The 23,112-nt window shown below is 39.1% G+C and overlaps 3 protein-coding genes across 4 annotated transcripts; 2 read left to right on the forward strand and 1 right to left on the reverse strand.

Annotated features, from left to right (window-relative positions):
- Positions 1 to 1,966: 1,966 nt before the first annotated feature.
- Positions 1,967 to 2,518, forward strand: RB195_011696 (uncharacterized protein; the record flags this gene model as incomplete). The annotated part of the gene is made up of 1 exon (XM_064193225.1): positions 1,967 to 2,518. The coding sequence occupies one exon, from the start codon at positions 1,967 to 1,969 to the stop codon at positions 2,516 to 2,518; it is 552 nt and encodes a 183-aa protein (XP_064050808.1).
- A 1,558-nt stretch (positions 2,519 to 4,076) lies between these two features.
- RB195_011697 (uncharacterized protein) lies at positions 4,077 to 4,388 on the forward strand (the record flags this gene model as incomplete). 2 transcript variants are annotated; one of them, XM_064193226.1, is made up of 1 exon in its annotated part: positions 4,077 to 4,388. In XM_064193226.1, the coding sequence occupies one exon, from the start codon at positions 4,077 to 4,079 to the stop codon at positions 4,386 to 4,388; it is 312 nt and encodes a 103-aa protein (XP_064050809.1). The 2 variants fall into 2 exon arrangements, with proteins under 2 accessions (XP_064050809.1, XP_064050810.1); XM_064193227.1 differs by having other exon boundaries at positions 4,089 to 4,388.
- A 14,338-nt stretch (positions 4,389 to 18,726) lies between these two features.
- RB195_011698 (uncharacterized protein) lies at positions 18,727 to 19,104 on the reverse strand (the record flags this gene model as incomplete). Its single annotated transcript, XM_013438998.2, has 1 exon — positions 18,727 to 19,104. The coding sequence occupies one exon, from the start codon at positions 19,102 to 19,104 to the stop codon at positions 18,727 to 18,729; it is 378 nt and encodes a 125-aa protein (XP_013294452.2).
- Positions 19,105 to 23,112: the final 4,008 nt, after the last annotated feature.

The raw sequence follows: 23,112 nt of genomic DNA on the forward strand, positions 1-23,112 counted from the left end.
TAAAGGTTTAATTACCCAAGTTTGAGGTAACATCCGCGTGGCGCTAGCAAGTGCTAGTCAAGGGCGAGCTACCCATTCGAGTTCAAACCCCGATATCGCGTTAACGACACTTTCTCGGAGGAACTAGCTAGCAAATGGGAATTTCTCACCTCGAAATACACTACTTTAACATTCACTGTTCCACGACGAATGATCTCAGGTGCCAAAGCTGTCTTCGACACAGACACGTTTTCATAGACGCTTCAATGCTTGGATACTGTACTGTAGGGTACCTGGAAATCTCCGACATTCGCAGAAGTACATTGCTCATGTCAAAAACACGACTGTCTCCATTTAAAGCTACAATAATGACACCTTTTGACGGATCTCCGCGAGAACCTGGATCTTCCCGTATTAAAAACAGTACAAGTAGTGTAGGTCGGACCGCAGTGTTGCTTTATCACGGATCAAAAACGAAAGAGAACTCCCAGTGTTCATTCGAAATCGAGTGAAAACTATCAAAGAAAACGCATAAAGTACTGAACTACGATATGTGCCAGGAAGTGATCACCCCTGCGACATTGCCAGGAGAGGAACAAGCGCCCACGGATTCCTTTTGATCCCCTTTCAGATTGTGGTGGGAAGAAACAACTTTTCTAGAACAAACGAAAGACCGACGGCCACCCGATATTACCTCAGATCCCAACACCGAGAACTATCACGCACAAGAAGATCAGCCTACAATCACAATGCCGGACCACGTCATCCATACGAAACGTTTCGGCACATGGAAGAAACTACATCGGTCAATGCACTTCGTTCTTCTCTTCCCTACAAAGAAATCGGATAGAGCCAAACAGTACCTTGGTAGCAATCGCTCGGCACTATTCGACAGAGCAGAAACAATTTTATTTCTTCTCGCTCAAAAGCAAAATCCACCTTCCGAAGAATTGGAAATTGGAAATTAGAGTCGTCAATTAAATCAATTAAATTAAGTCAATTAAATTAAAGTCTTTTCCATCGTATTGACTCCGGTCTATGGAAGTCAAAAGGACGTGTAACCAACGCGGAAATGCCAAACCATTTCTCCTACTTTTTTACCACGTGAGAATTATATAACGTCTCTCTACATATTTCATATCATCAGGAGAACAACCACTGTGACGTCAATCAAACGTTATGCGAACAACGACGTCGTGTCTGAATACCAAAAGGAAGAATAGCGATCAAAAAAAGCCTTACACAACTTATTCCTTTATTGTCGACGGTACAAACCTCAAGTTTTTTCCTTACCAGAATTCCCAACCCGTCCACCTTGAAGAGTGAGAAAACCAAGTTATCCGTTTGGGAATGGAGGAAGAATGGAGGTTTACGTAGGACTACTGCTTTGCAGACTCTGCAGGCAACATCACTTCAAAATACTGGATTCTTCTGTTGATCACATGTTTGAACCCCAGAGACCACCAATATACGCAATATACGTCGACCTCGTCCAAAAGAGAGAAAAGAGAGCAAAAACTCTCTTCCATACGCTAAAAAGAGCTTTTGCCTCTATGATATATCCAAAATGGATATAATGTGATGACGCAAAAGCATTCAAATCGATTGACGATCTTCAGTTATCTCAGAGGTTTGAAGGGAATGAAGATTCAGACATTGTCGATTACTGCGCTCAAAGAAAAATCGAGTTTATGTTCATTCCCAGCTTCAGTCCGTAGCAAGGAGACCTCTATGAGAAAATGGTACATATCTCTTTCAAACATTCACTAAACAACAGTCTGCTGAAATTTGAAGAGTTCCAAACCTTCTCCGACCATTGAACACTCTTTTACTACCAAGAACAAGTGGTTACGCAGATGAGTGGAAACCCAGGACACAAACAAGGGAACAACTAACGGAAGAATGGGAAACAATGGACGGGATGCTCACACACTTTTGGAGAAGATGGTCTTTAGAATATTTGACGACCTTACGGGAGTTTCCCGAAATGCATCAATCAATCGCTGCCAAAAACTGGCGGCATTGTTCTGATGCAAGAGAAATCACTGGACAGTGGAAAATCGGTCGAATCACATTGTCATCAGATAACTTCCGAAGAGTAGCAGTTATCATGTCACCATTAGGACGAACGATGACAAGACCCATCAATATGCAATGGAAACTTGGAATCGAAGACAATCAAGAAGGAACAAAACGCGATCCACGAGAGGAAGAACTAAGCAAACTGTGTCCTCCTCAAAATCAACATTCCATGATGAGAAGATCGAAAACTTCCAAAAACAACATCAGGAACTTCCTGGCGCTAGCGCTAGTACTTTTCAATGACTTATCTGTCGACAGCAGATGCATAGCAGAAATAAATACGCCTAAAACAATTATCTATGCTACAAACTGCGTTGTCAAAAGAATCGCCACCGAAAAGTTCAACGAAAACGGAAAAGGTCAACTATGTTGGTTTTCATTATATTGTCCAATTGGATCCATCCGAGCAACCTTGGCACTTCAACACGACCAAGGGATATGCGGTACCCAGTGCTAATGCCCACCGTGGACAACGTCATGTTCATTCAGTTCAAGTCCTGGAAGGAAAAATTTAAAATTCTCCAGCGTTTCTTTCGGAATGGCGTCATATCCACCACCTCATGTGTGCTCCTTTTCGCCTACCAAAAAATGCGACAAAAGGAAGAAAATCGACAAATTCAATCAAGTGCAACTTTACGATGACGCCCTCCTCGTTGTTCAAGAACTCCACATTACCATCAGAGGTTATGTGAATCCAGAAGATTTTATATGTTTCGACAAGAATGATACTCAAAAGGACGCAAGAGCTTCAGCGGAACGTCATACTTTTGCAAGAAAAACAACTGTGATGACAACGCTGAGTTATTCTGTACCTTTGAAACACCAAGCCCAATACTCGCCACACCAAGTGAAAAGGAATCACCTTTGGTGAAAGTCTGGGGAGTAACAACAAAGGAATACTACGGTCACCTCCCTTCCACCTCAATCCTCCGTCAATATCGACGTGTACAAAAGGAGGAATACATTTTTTAATAACGCCACCTGCAACAGCGATCGAAGCATGCATAAACAACTACTGTCACTTCGTCACCAACCCATCAACTTCGAACAACGTCTGCCCAATAAAATTCGTGGCATTCACTTATAGGGTAGAAGTCTCTGCCTGGAGCGATGGAAAACTCACTTATCAACGAAAAGTGATATGCCACCCTTCTCCTGTGTACTCACCGATTGTTCACTATGTCTTCAACTCATCTACAATCCAAACTGTTGTTCCAAAACTCAATTTGTAATGACTGGAAGGATCCTCATCATCGTTGTTCTCCCTTTGAGCATACTCCTCCAGGCTCCATGTTCAATAGTGATCAAGATTTCAGTCCATCTTTGTCGAAAAGTAACCAGGAAAACAATCTCAAAGAGATCATCAGAAAACGACAGAACTTCGCTGCCTACAAAAGACATCGTCGCAGGTTCCTGCTTGCCATCCTTTTCACCGTTATATACCCAAGTAATCAATGCTCAGAGGTCATCTTCTCCACTGCGACAGAAGAAACATGCACACGGAATGGAAACGAAAACACTTACACCTTCAACTAAGCGTCAATTCAGCGTACAACCTCTCAATCAAAAAACATGCCTTTTTCTCAAGAACAGCAACAACACCTACGTCGACATGATAACAGTCAGAGTGAAAGGGTTGTACTTCACAAGAGAAAAATCGAATTTTTCAAGAAGGGCTATCATTTCTGCTCAGATTCAGTGCACAGATGCCGCTTTGCAGGAAGTTGTAACACTGGAACTCGTGACAAAGTCAAGCCCACTGACAAAATTCAATAACTTTCCCACACAACCAATAGCCACCTTGGCTATATATTTTGTGCAGCGAGCTGTGGATGCTTTTTTTCCGTTCCACACTATACACACTATACACGGTTTTTAACTGTCCACTTTGTGAATTCACGATCGATGCACATTCAACACTGCAACAGAATGGTCACTCGGAAGGTACAGACACTGTCTTACATCCCGCGAAAACCACTAGATTGAACAACATTCCACTGTCACTGATCGTGTCAATGTTACCTCAAATGCCAATGCTATCGTCTACGTTTGTAACCGATGGACAAACAACAGCTGTAACAAAACCCGTGTCATCGGAACAACTCATCCCCAATACAGTTGGTCAGCTTCAATGTATGAGCCACAGCAACGCTAAACATTCCTACTTTCCAAGTAACGCGTATCTTTGCTCACCAGCAACAAATCAAGCCGTGTACACCTGCAGTAATGAAGATATCAGCGAACTGTTCAAGAAAACATCACCACAATTCACCGAAAATGTCCTGATTTATCAGTACAAAACTGAAATCATCGCAAAACCAAAGTAGGAACTGCCGTAGAGCTCCACCATCATATTTCCATCATCATCACAGACGACATACAACTTGTCTTTGAACGTCTCAAGACAACTTGTCCGATCATCACCTCAGAAATTTCTGGATGCTACGATTTCTTAATGGCATCACCCCACGAATCTGAGGTGATACGGATTTCAGGTGAAGAATTCGTATACGGATCGTAGACTATAGAGAGAAGGGTGATTCCGTCCGCTTCTTCCTAATTGCCCCAAAAAAACGGCCCGAAAGATACGGCTTCGAGGGTTCCGGCGCGCTATTTTCTACAACGAGTTTGATTGGAGCGCGCCAGCGTTGTGCACGCGCCGCATCTTCCGAATCGTTTTTTACGGCAATTAGGAAGAAATGGACGGAATCAGTCCCTCTCCTTAATCTACTATCCGGTATACGAACACTCCACCTGAAATCCGTACCACCTCAGATTCGTGAGGTGATGCCTTTAACAGGAACACAAGTACCGATCGCATGCAAATCCGATAAAAGAGAAATTACGGCCGAAATCAATAGTGGACATCAATTTCAAATTGCGATTTGTACCCCAAGCGGTCATCAACTCAGCAATATCTTCTTCAACATCAACTCATCGAGAATACGAAAAAATTGCACAATTTTCTGCCAGGGAGGTACGACTTCCTTCAAAATCGTCGAAGAACTCAGCTACTTCAATGATCGTATTTTCTTAAAACGACAAAGAACAACGAACTTTTGACTGATGCTCGGTTCTCATTGCCATCCGCTGAAAAAATTGTGGAAATGTTTCGTAAATTTTGATCCGATCCTAACTATTCTTATGAGACTTTTCGAACCTTATCAAAGAGCAAAAGCACGAAAAAAGGCAATCTGGCTCGTTTGCTTCTGTTTGCTTCCGAGGGAGCTTTCTGCGTCTTTGCAGAATTCCGAAGTTTCTGAGGTGAATCATAACCTAATAGGAATGTTTAAAATCTTAGTAATCGATTTTAGTAACGTCCAATGTTTTGTCCAAAGTTTTGTCCGAAGCCGAATTGTATCATTAAGTTCCGGATATGTATATGTACCTTGCCGAAATCGTAATAAATCCTTGAGAACAAATCCTAAAACACACACATACACACATACACATACTCATATGTACACACATACACACATACACATATATATATATATATATATATATATATATATATATATATATATATATATATACCTCATTATACAGCACAAGACGGTACACGAATCTCTTATCTAATAGTGGCAATAATTTGCTTCTTCCCACAACAATCGTTCAGAGAACGGAAGTAGTTTTACTAAAGCTTAAACAAGGGCGGGTGTGGCGCAGTCGGTTAGAGGTCCGTTGTAGCCAAACGGTCAAGGGTACGAAACCGCCCTAGTGCAAACTAAGCCCTTCATCCCTCCGGGGTCGATAAATTGGTATCAGACTTGTCTGGGGGGATAAAAACACTGACTTGATCATCGGCTGGCCCCCGCAAGTCATTGTATAGGCCAACACGCGTTCCAAAAAACCTCAACGATTACGAATTCCAGTAAAAGGCGTTGGCGCATCCCGAGTGGATTGATACCCCAGTGACTTTATCCTTTTTTTAAAACTAAAACTAAGAACTACTAAAAAAAAGAAATACTTTTGTATGTTCACTTACCTTTAGAGTACTGCTTAGTATGTTTTCGTTTCGTAGTTATACGTATGTTTCCTGCTTCAATCATCTTAAAAATTCAGTTATCCTGAAATATTTTCACGCTTTATGGCATGGACATATGGAGGGTTTGGGCCACGATAAGAGATTATCAGCGCGCCCCACCGTCGACGGTGCACCACCATAGGCTAACGAAGGTTTTCATCCTCTGAGGAACACTGACCTAAAACGAGAACGAATAGTCTGATCCCTCCTGGAGTACGTCGTATGCTTCTTCGTTAACCTCTGCAGTTTGAAACTAAAATAGAGCGGCTTGGTGCATCAAGAAAAGACTGATTAATGCCAAGCAATTTTGTTTTTTTCTTTTGAATTTTATTTTTGCATAAATTTTGCATCAATCTTGTTGTAAAAGCATGAAATGTGAAAAAGAAAGAGATTCCAATATTGCTTCAATTTACATCGCGATATGTTCTTTTCTCGTTTTTTGTTCAATAAGCAATCGTTCACGGTTTGAGAGACGATCTCACAACCTTATCCGCCCCCATCTATTTGTCTATCACGCTGTAATAAGAAAATCTTTTTCAAAAAGAAATTTCTACTTAATAGATTTGTAAAGTCTTTCCAATAGTGAGGTCAAGATAGAGTTATGGTAGCATTTAAGTACAGTAAGAAATCGAAATAGGTAAGAAAAATAATAATAAAATAAAAATGAAATATGCAAGAAAATCCTTGATTTCTCGTATTCCCGAGAAATCAGGGATTTAGGAAAACTCGTGAAATGCACATGAAGAATTCTTATAAAAAGTTTTCTGAACATCTTTTCCATCTATGATTATGCTGTAAGGACTGATGAGAGCTTTTCCTTGTTCAATTTCAAACAAAAAAAGGCGAAGGTTAAGAAAAGTATAAGGAATAAATTTCTATGTGGCTGAAGAGCAAGAGATCGGGAACGATTCTCGCAAGACTAAAATTTTTCTGCACTTTCTGACCCTGTCTCTGTACCCACAAATATATTGTCAATACATTTTATTAATTATAAGTACAAACAGTACAAGTACAAGTGAGTACAAACAAGTCGGTTATTGAGGGAAAATGATGACAGCCGAAGCACTTGGCGTAAACAAATCCAGTTTATACTTGGATAAATCGTACAGTCATGGGTTGCGAACGTTAGCGAGGTTAACAGGCCAGCAAGAACTACCTACTGTCTCCGGATATCAAAGACTGCGCGAATCCTGAGCTGTTTTAAGCGATGACCTTTCGTCTAACTACCCATCCGAAGTGCTGCAAGCCTCCTCATGCATTGAAATGTTTTGACCCTATGAAAAACTATTTGCTTTAGGTTTAAAAGAAAAAAGGGGAAAAACCTGAGGAATTTTAAGAAATGTTCAAATTGAAAGAAAATACTTGTGATCCGCACTTTATTCGTCTCTACTGTACTGCGATATGGTGTTGCTTGTAACTGTAACTTACTGTCAGAGCTTACTGTTCGGCTAGTAGCGGAATACGCCACAACACTCGAAGTTCCATGAAGACAAGCAAACAAAGAGCCTTACCTCACTTTTATTTCAAGTCGTACATGTACACGACAAAACAAAAATCTAACGTGACGTAAATGTGTGCATCCACACAAATTCTCCGCAACTTTACGACGACCCTCGACGCTTCTTCACTCGATTTCGGCGGAAACGGCAATATAAACGACAAGGCGGGACGCTTTTCATGAGGTATTTTCGGGATGAATGGCGTCCAGTTGCTTTTCATCAACGCACTACGCGCTTAGAAGCCAAACAATTGAGCCAACAGCATTCACCACCGCGAAAACGCGTTGAGCCTATAGTCAAGCATTTACGTCTATTAACTATACGGTACGCACACAAAACTTTTCCTGGAGTGAATTTAGTGGAACCGATTTGAAGTCTTTATTGAATAGGTGTTTTCGAAGTTCGAATAATATCACTTTTAACCACTAAGAAAATGTTATCTGGATAGAAATCTTTGCGTTTATGGGACATGTTGTGGACTGCTTTGCTCGATGCAAGTACATATTACGACTGTAATCTCGTGGGGACCAGTTCTCGCCCAAGCCGATCAGTTTTTGTTCTGCCATTCCTTCTCTTTCCAGTTTTTTTTTCTTTCCAATTGCTAAGGTATCACTAGATAACATAACTGCGTAAGGACAAGTAAACTCGTAATTTTCCCTCCATAATTCGAATTTTGTGACAATAATTGCTGCCTCTGAGTTTACATGTCCATAGGTTCTATCTGTCGACCAATTTCAGAAAATTTCTCTATGAAGAAGAATTTTTTTTTTCAATTTGCAGAATCGAAGTATATGATATTTATTATTTTTGTTTATTTTGTTTAATTTATTTATTATTTTTTATATTCACTATTATTTACTCTTTTCAGATAGTGATAATTTTTCTATCATAGGGATGAGTCTTTCATCGGAATGGCAAAAATTCTGGAATAGATTTCCTTCCCTCAGGAATTTATCAGGACAGTCAGTAATCATTAAAATCACTTACAATCACTACAGAGTTTTTTTGATTTAAAAAAGAGGTTTTTCCCTTATTCTCTACACTTTATCTCTACATTCATGTTTATAAGGATTGGGGGCAGATTGGATAGCTTAACAGCTTGTCATTAGATTATCTGCTCGGAGAGTTGGAGATGAGCTGAATGCTGACAAGGCAGCCGTGCCAATTTTTCTTGCGCCTGATTCCACGTTTGCTCCCCTTTCGCGCTGCATTCTGTGTGCGATTGTAGTTTCCGTAGAAAACACTTGGAATTTTCAATTATTTGAGGGTGAGATCAACTGACAGGTTGGTATAGGGTGGGTGTGGCGCAGTCGGTTCGCTGAGGTCCGCTGAAGCCACACGGTCGATGGTTCGAAGCCGCCGTAGGGCAAACCAAGCGTTTCGTGTCTCCGAGGTAGGCCGAGTTTAGTACCAGACTTGTTTGGGAGGATAGAGGCACTGACTTGAAACATCGGCTGGCCCCCGCAAGTCATTGTATAGGCCAACACGCTTTCCAAAAAACCTCAACGATTACGAATTCCAGTAAAGCGCGTTGGCGCATCCCAAGTGGATTGATCCGCCAGTGACTTATCCTTCTATCCTTTTTTATTTTTTAGGTATTTCTTTTCGGTATACAGTACGGACAAACGGAACGTTTTAGATGAAACAGCTATAGGTCTAAGGTAATGTGTAGTTAGTCTACTTACCAATGGTTCATAGCGATGGTTGAATAAAAGAAAATTCCAGAACAAAATGATGAAAGAGACCTTCACGACATTTTCTAGCAACCTTTATTAGTATTTTTTGTCTTTAGAGCAACACTGACGACAAAAAAAAAAGATTCTCTGAGTCATACATACTTAATTCTCTATCCAAATAGAGTGAAGTTGCAATCTGGGGGAAAATGAGATCCAATTCGCTTTTACTGATGAAGTTGTTTTTTTCTTTTTTTTTCAAAATTTTGTTAATTTCCCCCTATCTATTTCTGCTCTTTGCCTTAAGGTAGGGGTCCAGCTGCCTTCAAATTGTGCCCGCAACCGGATAGTTGAAATCGACGCACTGTAGGTACTGACTGTGCTTTAGAAGAAACTCCATAAAAATCTTCCAGTTTTTTTAAAATATTTTCTACTGCAGTAGAATTTTAACACAACACATGTGTTTACAAGGATCAATTAGAGCGTGGCTGGAAAAATAACGTCCACAATGCTAACTTTGTTCGTTCCACGATATAGCCATATTTCTCCTCTTTTTCGCTTCCAACTCATCAGGAAGCCTTTTTCGGTGATGGTCGTTAGATTTTTTTATTTGGGAAACCAGTCGACTAACCTACAATCGGGGCAGGTATGGCCCAGTCGGTTAGAGGTCCGTTGTAGCCGCACGGTAGAGGGTTTGAAACCCCTAGGAACAGCCTTTCGTCCGGGTCGTAAATTGTACCGATCTTCTGGGAGGATAAAAACTCTTGATCTCGGCGGCTATTTTTTCTTTTCCTTTCTTTTTCTTCTACCTCCGTAAGGGTATTTGTGAAAAAATATATTCTGTCCAGGGAATCAATTTTTTCTTTTTGTTTTTTTTTGATAAAAATAATTCTTAAATAACTGAACTAACCTTCACAATTTTCTTTACTGTGAATTTTCAGAATTTTCAAAGTAAAAAACTTGGTTTAATGTTGAAACCTGATGTGAATTGTGAATAATCAGCTGTTCATTACCGATTAGGACAGATATCGATCGATTGCCGGGGATCCTGTTCTCCACGCCTATAATTCTAGCTTTAAATTTTCCTATTTATATTCAAAAGTACAGAATGATTACGGTAGTAATGTATTGTTAACTGTGCAACCTAGGTTAGTTGTCTTGTTAATTAGTTTAGCTACGGATACATGCATGAGAAGATTTTCTGCGCTTCAGCGTTTTTTTTTTCAAATTTTACACCGATTTTCCCCGAGATCCTAAATGCGAAGAATTTGAAGCGTAAGTTTTACGTTAGAGCTCAGAAAAATGAAAAAAAAAGAATTCTTAGCAGCGGTAGATTCCTAGCTATTGCCATAACGCATCAAAATTTAAATTTCTTTAGGTAACCGCTGCTTTTGTGGGATTTGCAAAAAAAAATGAGGAAAAAAACTATTTGGATTTCTTTCAAAAAAAAAAAAAACAAAGAGTCTTTGCGGGTCTTATTTTATGATATTTTATGGGGTTAGTATCATTTTCCATTCCCATTCTTTCCAAAAAAAATTTTTTCGGCGTAAAACGTAAACTGTTGAGCATGGAACCCTACATTATTCCCGGGGAGGCGCCATCTTTTCTTTGAAAAATTTCTTACTGCATCGTTAACTTCCTCCTACCTTTTCCTTGAGGGATTTTAATTCGATAAATTTCGCTGCATACCCTTACTTTTTCAGAAAATTCCCACAGTGATTCTGTTGCGGAAGCGTTAATGCTGTGCAAACGAAAAATGTATCTCTATCGATATCCAGAAGAGTTCTGTTCTTAAAAATGCGTATGTCCACACCACATCTTGTCACACTATTGTCATTTTTTCATCACGTAAGCTGACGTATCCGTCATAATGGGATCCTTGCAATGAATTCCACGTTCCTATTTGATTAGTGCTGCTCTTTGCTCTTCTATTGGTCTGTTAGCTCGACTGAATACGAAATTTTTTGCATGCGGGGTTTTTTTTTTCGATCACCAAAAAAATTACGCCTATTCCACTTGGAAGATCCACTCGTCATTATCTTATCTGTATCGACATAAGAGAAATATTTCTCCATATCCGGTATTTTTCAAATTTTAGAGACAATTTTTTTAGGGTTCTTATAATCTTTTAAATCATTGTGCGTAAGCATTACATTAACACAGTAATTAACATAGTAATAAAATGAAGATATAGCATGAAATATAGTATAGAAAATAATTTAAAAAATAGAAAAATAATAGATAATATGGAAAATATGCGAAAAATCACAATTGACTGAAAACAAAGTGTTGTGGAAACCACCAATTACCTGAAAATAAGATAAAATGAAAGTTAATTTAAGTTGAAACAAAAGAGTTATCCTTCAATGATTCGGAAGGACTCAAGCGGCCCTCGATTCCCATCCAGGACCCCAGTTATGTACTTCTCCGTTAAGTCTAGAAGAAAAGATCAAAGACGTGGTTGAATCTTTGCCTTTTGGAATAAGAACCATGTTTTTTTTTAGGATTTAAATATGTTTTTGCGACCTCAGATCCCTAAGGCAATAGAATCTGATCGCTAGTAGCGCCAAAGGAAATGTTATTATTGCGGAGTTTCTGAGAAAAACGGCGGAAATTCTTTGGCTCTGTTTTCTGTGCTGAACACTGTTTTTTGGCTCGTTTTTTAAAAATCTTTTTCCTTTTTTTAAATAGAAAATCCGCATTTTTTCATCTTTCTCGTTTAAAAAAACTTTTTTTTGCTTATAAACATGTCGTTAGATTGTTTATTTTTTTTCAAATTTTCCACCCCCAATTAAATTCGAAGGAGTGTTACGCAATTATGTATGTTTCGGGTGACTTCAATTTAACAAAAAAAAATTTTTTTTAAGATTTTCGTCAAAAGTAATCTTTTCATCGTTTTTTGAACGATGAAATGGAGCTAGACGCGTTATAGATGCTCGTTTGAATGCCACATTACTTTCAGTCTCGTCTGCAAGTGGACGAGTTTTCTTCTCCAATTTCTCCATCTGATAAATGAACTCATGGATTTGAATTGAAGGGCACTGCAGGAGTAATTTTCTTCCCATGGGGATAATTCTTTTCATCCGCTTGCACTTTAATAAATCTCTCGCTTGGTTGCATCTTCGTGTTTCAGCGATTTTCCTTCACTTTTTCCAATGAAATTTTGATAAATTTTTAATTTTAATTTTTTTTTTCCAATAACAGCCAAACAAATGAAACATGCTCGAGCACGTTTCATCGATTCCCGATTCATCTACGCTTACTATGAACACGTCATTTGCGTGCGTTGCGTTGTGAAGAGGTGCGCAGTTATCCTGAAAGTTTCGCCATTCGCCGTTCCCCGTTCAACAGGCAGCGGTTCACTACGGTTCCAACTATGTTTTCTTTTATCCATCAGGAAACGGCGAAACGCATCCAATTTCATTCGCTCCGTGAGACGTGACAGATCCACTAAAAATGTCACTTTGATCCACATATACGTGGAAAATTACGCTAACCGTATCCGTGTGTGTGAGAGAGAGTGATATTCATTACGTTTAGTAGTAATTCCACTACGCTAGTCTAATTGATGTATGGAACGAGACAAAATAGATGACGTCATTAAAGGACACGGAATAGTTCGGGAACAACAACCGATTCCATATATCCCAATTAGATTTTTTTCGAAAAAAAAAATCTATTGTGATTGGAGATTTTTTCAGATAAAGCACTCTTTGGTTCCACTTACCAGTAAGTGGTGATTGAAACTTTTATTCTTAATTTTTTAAAGTTACTTTTTTTTCTGAAACGAGCAGTAGTAGTATCTTGTTCTAATGTGCAGTTGGATATGTGAAGGAATAATTGTATTTTTCAATTATTCACAGTGAATAACCAATAATTCTGGCATCGATATTATGAAAGAAATCTTGAGGAGAAATTCTGATCGGGAACTGCCTGACCTACCTAGTCAATATATTGAATTTCAATCGATTTCCGTGTGATCTACAAGGGAAAGAATTCAGTAGACGTTGATTGTTCCTCTTTTTGGACAGCTATAACGCGAAGTGTACGGTAATGCCATCAAACGAATTCTTTTTGCAGTTAAAGCCCCACCGTTTCGTGGTATTCCTCGTGTTTTTGGAGTTTTCTTACGATTTCTGTGGCTGCTAGTCAAGGATCGAGGTGATCACAGCATATACTCGACCCCAAAAATGTTCCACCACGCGACCGCAACGCATCCACGCGCCTCCGCTGCGCGCGCGTCCCATTCGCGCGGTTGAACAACATTAGGAGCATCAAATTCGAGCTGTTCCATTGCTGAAATGATTTCCTGTGAAGATTTTTATAGTGAACATCGCAAAAAAAAAGAAAGCGAAGAACAAAACAAAACGCAAAATGGACTCCTTGGGTGGTTCCAACCTATCCGGACTGAATTGGGGGATATTTGCCAACAATGGGGGATACGTGTTCCTCAACAGAACCAAAAAGGCCAAGAATCATCATCATCAAATATTGCTTGTTCTAGTCCAGCAGCTAGGCAAAAAATGTCAACAATGGCATTTTTTTCAAGTGTTTTTGCTTCATCTATATAGATTTTTTTTGGATAGAATCATTGAAAAAGTTCGGAGTTCTCCCCCTACAGTAACCTTTTTTTTCGTCCTTTCGGCAATTTGTTCGCATACTATTGCGGTGCGTAATTGTCGCAATTGCACTCAAAATAATCGCAATGGTTTCTGTTGCTTAGGAAATTTCTAATACATCAAATGGTTTTGACCACATTGTTCGAATCTAATATATAATAGATGAGACTAAACCGAGTTCCGATCCACCATCGGGCAATCACCTAAAACATTCGAAATCGAATAAATCGACGCTCGTCGACCAACTATTTAACCCCCTGACCATCGGTCGCGACGGCATTTCGTCGTAACGTCGTCGGCGACGCCAGCGTTCTGGTTACTGGCCGTGGCCACCCGCCAGTGTGTAAATATACACCTAGTCTGATTAGTGCTAGCAATTTTTTTCCCCTAGGCAGAATTATTTATTATTTGGAATTTTCACATCGTTTCATTCCCTATTCTTGTCCACACGCCCAGATTTTTGGCATTCCTATAAACAAAACATCATCGGATTGAATTCTGGAGTCGGCCGGGGAATATTTCCGCTCCATCGAACGCTATAACACTTTATTAAGTATTGAATTACGACTGGGTCAAGAAATGAGTGTTGGAGCACATTAAGTCAGTTGGTGGCACGTATCCCTATGATTTCCAATTTTTTGTTGATGTTTATTGTTGAAGAACAGTATTTCGATTGATTTATTGTTCATTATTCGAAATAATTTGAATTCACACGGGAATTGTGATTGATCTCTAAGGTGTGGAATCGCGTTGAGACCCAACCTCAATCCTTGTGTGATTTAGAACACGTCACAATGTTTCGAAACTTTTTCTAAAAATGAATATTCAAACAGAAAACGTTAGAGTTCTCCACGTACTCATACTGGAAAATTGGTGGGAAAAAATGGAAAAATTAAGTGAAATAACGATAAAACAGTGAAAATGAGTCTTTTATAGGTTTAAGAGATAAATAAACACAAACATTCTTTTATATGAGTAGAGAGAGTGAAAGAGAAGGGAGAGAAAGGGAAAAAGAGGGAGAGAGAATGTGTAGGATCAGGAGAAATCCGGATGAAAGCAGTAACTTCGTGTCTCGTCGTTGATATAAAACAAAAAAATTCTCTAATCTATCTTTAAAAATAAATACACCAACAGCTAGAGGGGTACATTTCCGAACATTTTTCTAAACATTTTATTTTTTTTTAGTTTACACCGAAGAGAAATTTTCATAGTCGATGCATTACTGGAATAGTTAGATGGATTTCGCCGTTTTCTATTTCTGGATTTCCGAAGAAATTTTTTTGAGAATTAGTCTTGTTGTCCTAATCTAAATGTTAATGAAACCCTCACTTCGATGCTTTGTGGATTCATTGCCATCTCTGTGTGGTTTGTCCAATAATTTTTCTTTTCGATGGATTTTGGAAAAGGAGGAATAGATAACTCTGGTCATAATGGGTAATGGTCATAAAGTTGTTTGTTGAAAGTTTTTCTAGAGGATTCTGTTAATTATGCGCAGGATTCGTCACACACAATGGGTCCGACGCCTGGTGCATACATTAGCAGGAAGCCTTCTCCGGGTATCTCTATGTTATTTTTGCATCATAGGGTTTTTTGTAGGTCGTGATCCGGTTCTATCCTGGTTCCAGGTTAACCACAGATAAATACTTCAATTTTTGATCCTTTAAAATAATCTGAGAGAAATTTCCACGAGAAAAACTGCTTACGCCAAACTTTTCTTACATGAGTATTTCCCCATGTATTTTTGTCACTGCTCCCATTTTTTTTTGTTTATTTTTCACTGTCACTTTTTTTTTTGTTGATTTTTATCACTATCGCATTTCTTTTCTTCGGAATTCTGAACTTTTAACCCTATCTACTCGCTATGAATTTGTACTTTTAATCTTATCTCTACCTTCAAAATCTGTTTTAAGTCCATTGAGTCAAATTCGAATTCAAACGGGGAACATTTCAGACGGAAATAATTAGTTACGCATGCGGAATTATTTCGAGAGGTTTTGCTCCGAAAATATTGACGGATATTCGCCCTTCGCGCGCGACCATTTGATCTCTGACACGTCCGAAATTGCGCATGATTCTCTAAAATAATCCGGAAAAATCGTTCAGTCCCCCTCGTCTTCGGAAATCGTGCCATCACGCGGTATTTATCTCCTTATCCACTTTTTACAATCGAGCCATTAGACTTAAAGATATTCCGGCAAAAAAAGCAGCCGTTTTATTCTTATCCTTGAATACTCTTTGACGTAATCACGTATTGTTTATTAAAAAAATCAGAACTTGGATTTCAGTTGTAGAATCTGAAGTTGTTGCAACTCACATCAGATGAAGCGCACTCCACTTCAAAAATCCTGACTTCGAGCAACTGAACCTGCCTGGAGGTACCCTCTCAGCGAACTTATTGCAACCAAAATGGCAGCGAGTCGCGCCGTTAATTCCGATTTGAGTGCCTGAAAAACACAACGAGTTCCTCTCACTAAAATAATTCAATATTTTGTGGGATTAGATGTACATAATGTCTGCCGCGCGCGAGATTTTCCCGCACAGAAAATCCGGAATTTCTCCTTTTTTCCCGATGTACACAACTTAGAACGGATGGGATTAGGCGAGATATCCTTACATTCGAAGTACTTTATTTCTTAGCACGTAGTCATTGTTTAGTATTTTATTTCTTGTGCGACGCTGGAAAAAAAAACCGCAATACAAACAGCTATTTCAATCCTTAGAAAAAATATTCCAAAATCTCTGCTGTTTAAAACAAAAATTAGGAACGGCACATTAACGCTTTGAAATTAAAGAAAAATCCATTGGTTGATGGTCTTATATTGGACCATATGTTGGATTTATATTGAACCAAGTATTACCGTCTTCCAGCGCACATTTTCGTTCCCATAAGGCCACCAACAAGAAATTTTCCATAGAAATACATATTGGGCTATAAATGTGGTTTCAGACTGGAAATCGCTGGAAATTTGGAGATTTCTTTTTAGACTAAAATATGAAAAGACATAGAATATTGTATTGTAGGCGTAAAAAAAGAACATTAATTTAACTAATTAGTTTATAAATTGACCCGCACTATATTTTACTTTCACTTTCTTTTTTCATTTTTAGTCATTTTTTTCATGTTTTTGGTGATTTTGTTCATATTTGTTGCCCAGAATTCCATTAAAAACGCTCGGCTTAACTTGAAAGCTGGTAAATAGAGCAATTTTAAGGTGATTTGTCAACGCTTGCCTTTCACATGACTTTCACGTGAATACAATAGCGTGTATTTTTTTCTTGTTTACCTATTCTTTTCCGGATGAAAAAAATCTCCTTGTTCTGCAGGGAACCCGTTCGATACTATGCCTTTCTGACAGATAAATAGTTGACCGCTATGCGCAGTTGTGATTGGTCAACGGCTTACAGTATCCTGTCAAAATTGCGGTTGTAATTTCACTGAGAAATGCGATTGTTACCTTTATGTTGTTGGACCCACACTTTTCCATGATCCTGACCCTTATTACATGTGCGGACGAGGTGAAACGTGTTCAATGTGTGGAGAGGTAGGAGAATCTGGGTCCGGCACAGCGGGGGCGTTGCGTTGCGTGCGGATGCGTCGCGTGACCGCGGTTGAACATGTTAGAAGGCAGTTGAACACGTCCTTTCCGTAATGCAAATTCTTGTTTTTTTCGATTTTTAATTTTTAATTTTTCCTAGAAATATGAAGGGAAAAGATATATGAAATTCCACGGAAAGTTCGCATAGTTTTCTTGAACTGACGGTAGCTTTCGCTTGACCGATGCGTAAACGCCAACGTGCGTTTTCAAAATGTCATTCGATCCGCGGAGAGAATCCTAGCCTGTGTTTCTCGCCAAGTCCCGCTAAAATTTCGTTGTTTTCTGGTTAATTTGATGGAAAATGAATCAATAGTGGAGGCGAGTTACTGTAGGAACGGTAATGATGGGTGCATTCTTCATGTGTGCTTCCCAAATTCCCGTGAGTTTCGCTTGTTGTGCGGTTATATGTGTATATTTTTTGGATTTCGCTTATTTTGTCCGCCCATTCAGCAAAAATCTTCACGATGCTTATCAGGAGCTTTTCTGAGATCTATTGGAAATTTTCCTCATGGAGTCGAGAAAATATTAGAGTGGTCCAGAAGAAACTGCCGATTTGACGGTAAATTCAAAGAAAAGACATAAAATCAAAGCGAGAAATCTTGAACATTATGTTAAAGTTTCTGGCGTTGATCAGTCCGCTTGGGATGCGCCCCCACGTTCACTTCAATTCAGAATCGTTTGAGGTTCACGAACGTGTAACCGGCCTCTACAACAACTTGCGTGGGCAAGCCGACGGGTCAAATCAGTGTTTTTATCCTTCCAGATACGTCTGATACCAATTTATCAACTCCGGAGGGATGGAAGGCTTGGTGAGCGCTAGGGCTGACTCGAACCTCCAATCGATCGTTTACGAAACGGAACCTCTAACCGCTGCGCTACACCCTCCCTGAGAAATCCTTATTCATCGAAATGTTCACCACAAGCATCGATGACTTTTCTCCATCGAACGTGAAGATATCGAATGCCATCTTCGAATAACTGGGATTACTGAGACGCAAAATAGTTGAGCACCCGGTCACGGACCTGAACTGCTTCTCCTTCACATCATTTCTAACCTGCTTCTTCAGAAAGTGCCGCAACGAGTGAAGTAGGTGATAATCACTTGGGCAATATCAGGAGAATATGGCAGGTGGGGCAGCACCTCCCATCCAAATTCTTCGATTCTGCGATTTTCGAATTCTGCTATGTGATTTTCGCAACATCTTAGCATCTTTAACAAAACTTCAACTCTTAACATCTTTAACAACATCTTTATGCAAGTTTCACCGAAGTCATGTCCAACAGCGTAATATCCAGTAGAAGATGGCGTTCGATGGTGACATGAAACACAATGGAATATTTTCGCAAAATCTCGAAAAGATTGGAAGATTGGCATGGATCGGCCTGAACAACGTACCTCAGCTTGGCTCCGTCCTTCGATTTCTGGCTGCTCGGGGGCGCTGGGCGTACTCGTAATCCTCCAAAGTGTCGTCTCCCTCTCGGAATCGTTGAAACCATGTTTGACACTGCCTGAGACAGAAAAACTCCGAAACCAGCACAGAGAGAACGATGCGATTCGACAGCGGACTCTCCAATTTCGAAGTTAAAGTGCAGTGTAGCTGCTCCTAGCACAAATTTTTGTTCGACCATGATCTAAATAAAAAAATTTAAGCATTTTTAAAGAAAATAAACAACAACCAAAAAATTCAAATGGCAAATTAAATAGAAAACAAATATACGAACAAAACATTTAAAAAATAATGACGTTAGCATTGCTGATTTCTGATAAATGAGAGCTGATACCCATCGGCAGTTTTTTTCGCACCTCCCTAATAGATCATAGCTTCGTATTTTCTTGTGGTCACGGTAGTTTACATTGTGATTGAATACAATCCAAAGGGAATTTTTATCTTTTTCCGCATTTAACGGGATCAAAATTTCTAACAGATTGATAACAAAACAGATTGATCTGAATTTAAATTTAACCAATTTCAATTTTTTAAAATGAAATTTCAATTTATATCACATTTTTTAATTGTGAAATAAATTGAAATTTCATATCCTCCCTATTTAGTAGATCGTATAACTCCAAGACATTTTATTCCTGAATTTTTCAATTCAAGCAAAAATTTGTGAGAAAAAAGCTTGCATGTCTGCAGCATCCACTCATTTTGCAACTGTTTAGGCTATCTTCGAATTTTTCCACATCCACAAAACAAAAACATTTAGCCATATGTGCACAACATTCACATTTTTTTATGAGCCCCTGAAATGTGTTTAAATCAGTTTGAAGTCATTTTCATCAGCTGGTCGCCTTGATTTTCAGGCCGAAAACATTTTAAACGGAGCTTATTTGGCTCCTTTCCAATGTTAAATGTAGGGGGGATATTTTGACATTCAATTGAAAATAGCCATCGTTGCAAAATATCGTTTTTTCATCCGGTAGTTTTCCGAGTCATTAAACAAACAGCGCCAGGTGGTCAGGCGACAATCAAGCACAGCTCGGCCAAGCGTCAAGCTCCACCACTCAGCTCCTCCCACCACTCACCACCACCTCATGCTCGTCGTAGAAGTGAGCAGCAGCAGCAGCAGTTAGCTGAACACCTCCCTCCAACAAGGATCCTCACTCTTCGTCGGACAACTCGTGGACTCCGCTTTCATTGCAAAAGCAGTTAGTTCCATTCTCAAAAATTCGACCAGAGAATAACCCTTGAGGAAACGTTTCTTTCCCGAAGCACCTCCAGAGCTCGACGAGAATACAAATTAACTTTTTATTCAAGTATTTCTGTATGTAAAGGCTTTCTTCTCTGAAATTAGCTAGTTTTCCAATTTTTCGGAAATGAGAAATTAATCCACGCGGAGGAAATTCTCCTTCTCCTTTCAATATTTAATTTTACAGTGCAAATTCGATGTCATTCAAGTTTAAGCTCCGACAGATCCAGAAAAGTCTGGAATTTTTCGTAAGTGAAAGTTTCGATAATAATCAAATTTCACTTTACCACTTTATCACTCATTTTATTCTAAGATAGGAGCTATGCTCATTACAAAACTATTTGTGTTCAATGACGTCATTCAAAATGATTACAACTTACAAATTTCCCTAGATTTCCCATAGTCAAATTCGCGGTCGTCGTCTTCTTTCCGCTTCATCATTTGGATCCTGCCACGAACCTACCGTATGATTTCGTGTATCGTGGTGCATTTTTACAAACAGAAAACATTTCCTATTGATATGTAAATGGTAGCAAAAAGTGAGGAGTTTAAAAATTTTCGCAAACGTCCTCTCAACCATTTTCTGTTTCTTTCATTCTGATACAGGGTAACAACTTATCCTTGGGCGAATTCACGTTGGAAAGTTTCCAGAACGTCCGAGTACAAGGTCAGCTAGAATCAAAACCGGATGTTTAATATCGAGCGGCCGCGACGCCTCCGTGCATCTGCGGTAGCGGTGCCGTTTTTGCAGGAATAAATGCGGGTCAAAGCAGTACAGTCGGACCGTCAGAATTACGATGAACGACCATTCACACAACGTGCAAAAATTTGTGCATTTTTATCCGAATCTAGAAGTTAAAAGAAAAAATCTAGAAGTTCCCAAAAATGTGGATTTTGATACTTTGGAATAATATTTTTTCAAAAAAAAAATCAAAACTTATTTACATTTTATCTGCGACAAGCAGAATTGCTGCATCAACACATAAAAGTAGATGCAATGAATATAAATATTAAATAGAATATATAAAATGGAAAAGTTCATATTTATATTTATAGAATAAATATGAATATAAACTTCTCCAAATTTCCGAGTTCCAAACTTTTTTATGAAAGTTCGAAAAAAATTTGAACAGACAAGAAAAAAGATTAATTCTACAATTTTATTCTTCTTAAAAAAGAATTTTTTTCTGAATATTTCAAAAAAAAAGCTTCTACATAACAAAGTTAATACTCATTGAAATTTTCGTGGAAATATTACTAAGTTAAATTTCTCCGTTCGAGTAAAATTGCACTGTGTTTCCGCTTTTCAAAAAAAAAAAAATTCCTTCCCTAAGGGGGGTTAAAAAAAGAAAAAAAAAAAAAAAAAAGGGGGGGGGGAACGTTATTCCAGGATTAGGTTAGAAAAATTCCATTCAATTTTGTTTTGATTAAAAATCCCCGTTGCACGCGAGAAATAAAAGTCTATAAGCGGGTCCCGTCGGCAGTTTATGACGAGGCTAGTCCATGGCACTTTCAGGGGAGGTTGCTATCTTTGTCAGTCCCATTGTTTTCGTAGGAGGATAAAGGCATTACGTATCTTCGTCACTTAATCCGCTTAGGACTAACACTAACGAATTCGACATTTATTTAGAATCGTTTGAGATTTATGAACGCCGACGTAATGTCGCTATGACTTGCGTAGGGCTTCCCGATGTGTCAAGTCGATGTTTTTATTCTCGCGGACGGGAAAAGGTACCTATTTATTTATTTATTTTTTTATTTATTTACTGACACTGAAGTGGTTGAAAACTTGGTTGGCCCTGTTCCGGTTTTGACACCTTCACTTTGCAGTCACTTCTTGCCAACTCTACCACACTCCCCTTACCTCCCTTATGTTAAGGTATCTCCAGAAATAATGGATATACAGTATTCACCAGGAATTCTCCTTCAAAGTGCTTAAAAGGGAAGATTTATGTTGGTCGTGTCCTTTAATTATTGGAGGGGAAATAATTGGCCGGGTCTTACAGGCGACGGGGATAGACGGAAAACTTTTGGCCACAGTAATTACTTACTCGATTACTTCTGTGATTAACGAAAGGTAAGGAGATTAAAGTGATCTGAGTAGTTGTCTAGTTTTGAAATCTACTTGTGTGTCACTGCTCATCTGAGATCTTTCCACAGGTAAACAGAAATGAAGGCGTAGTTTATGATTACGGCCTCATCTTTGTTCAGCCGTGATTACACTTAATCCTCTTTTGTAGCCGAGAAAAACGCGTGCAAAATTGTCTTATGTGATCCTCTCTCCCCAACGATACAACTTATTACGTTATGGAAAGCGTGCAGCCTCGTCCTCGTCCAGTCCAATTAATATACCTTAAATAAACAGGCGAAGCTGCCACACGCGTCCAACTGTGGACGCGTTACGGACTGCCTACGTTCTGTCATCCGTAATAAATTGCATCGTGGGGAAGAAAAGTGCAGTCTTGGCTGTTTTGCACGCCTTTTCTTGATAACAAAGGCGAACTGACCGCGATCGTACACGCATACACTCGTGAACCACTCTCTTCTCCTACTTATCCCGAGATCCCAACATCCCGAGACTCGTGATGCGTTGCCTTTAAATTTCTGCCAAATTACTAGCCGTACATATATTTCTACGCTTCACTTTGTACTATTTTATCTACGCAGACAATTCGAAAGTCACAGTATCTGCTCAAGGGCGCCTAAAGTGTTCGTTTACTTCCAGATTGGCCGAACTCATGACCTTTTCATAAGCAGGCAGTGCCAGACGCAATCGGGGCCGCAATCGGGTGGACTTATTTTATTCATAGTTCCCCTTCTGTTTACTAGCTAAAGCAAAAGTGCAAAATATTTGTGAAAAATATTACGAATTCTCCAATTCACACATCTAACGCATAAATTCATAAGGGCCAGCGACTAGTGCAAAATGCATACTCCGAAACATCT

Source organism: Necator americanus, chromosome III (genome assembly GCF_031761385.1).
Source record: "Necator americanus strain Aroian chromosome III, whole genome shotgun sequence".
Lineage (NCBI taxonomy): Eukaryota > Metazoa > Nematoda > Chromadorea > Rhabditida > Ancylostomatidae > Necator > Necator americanus.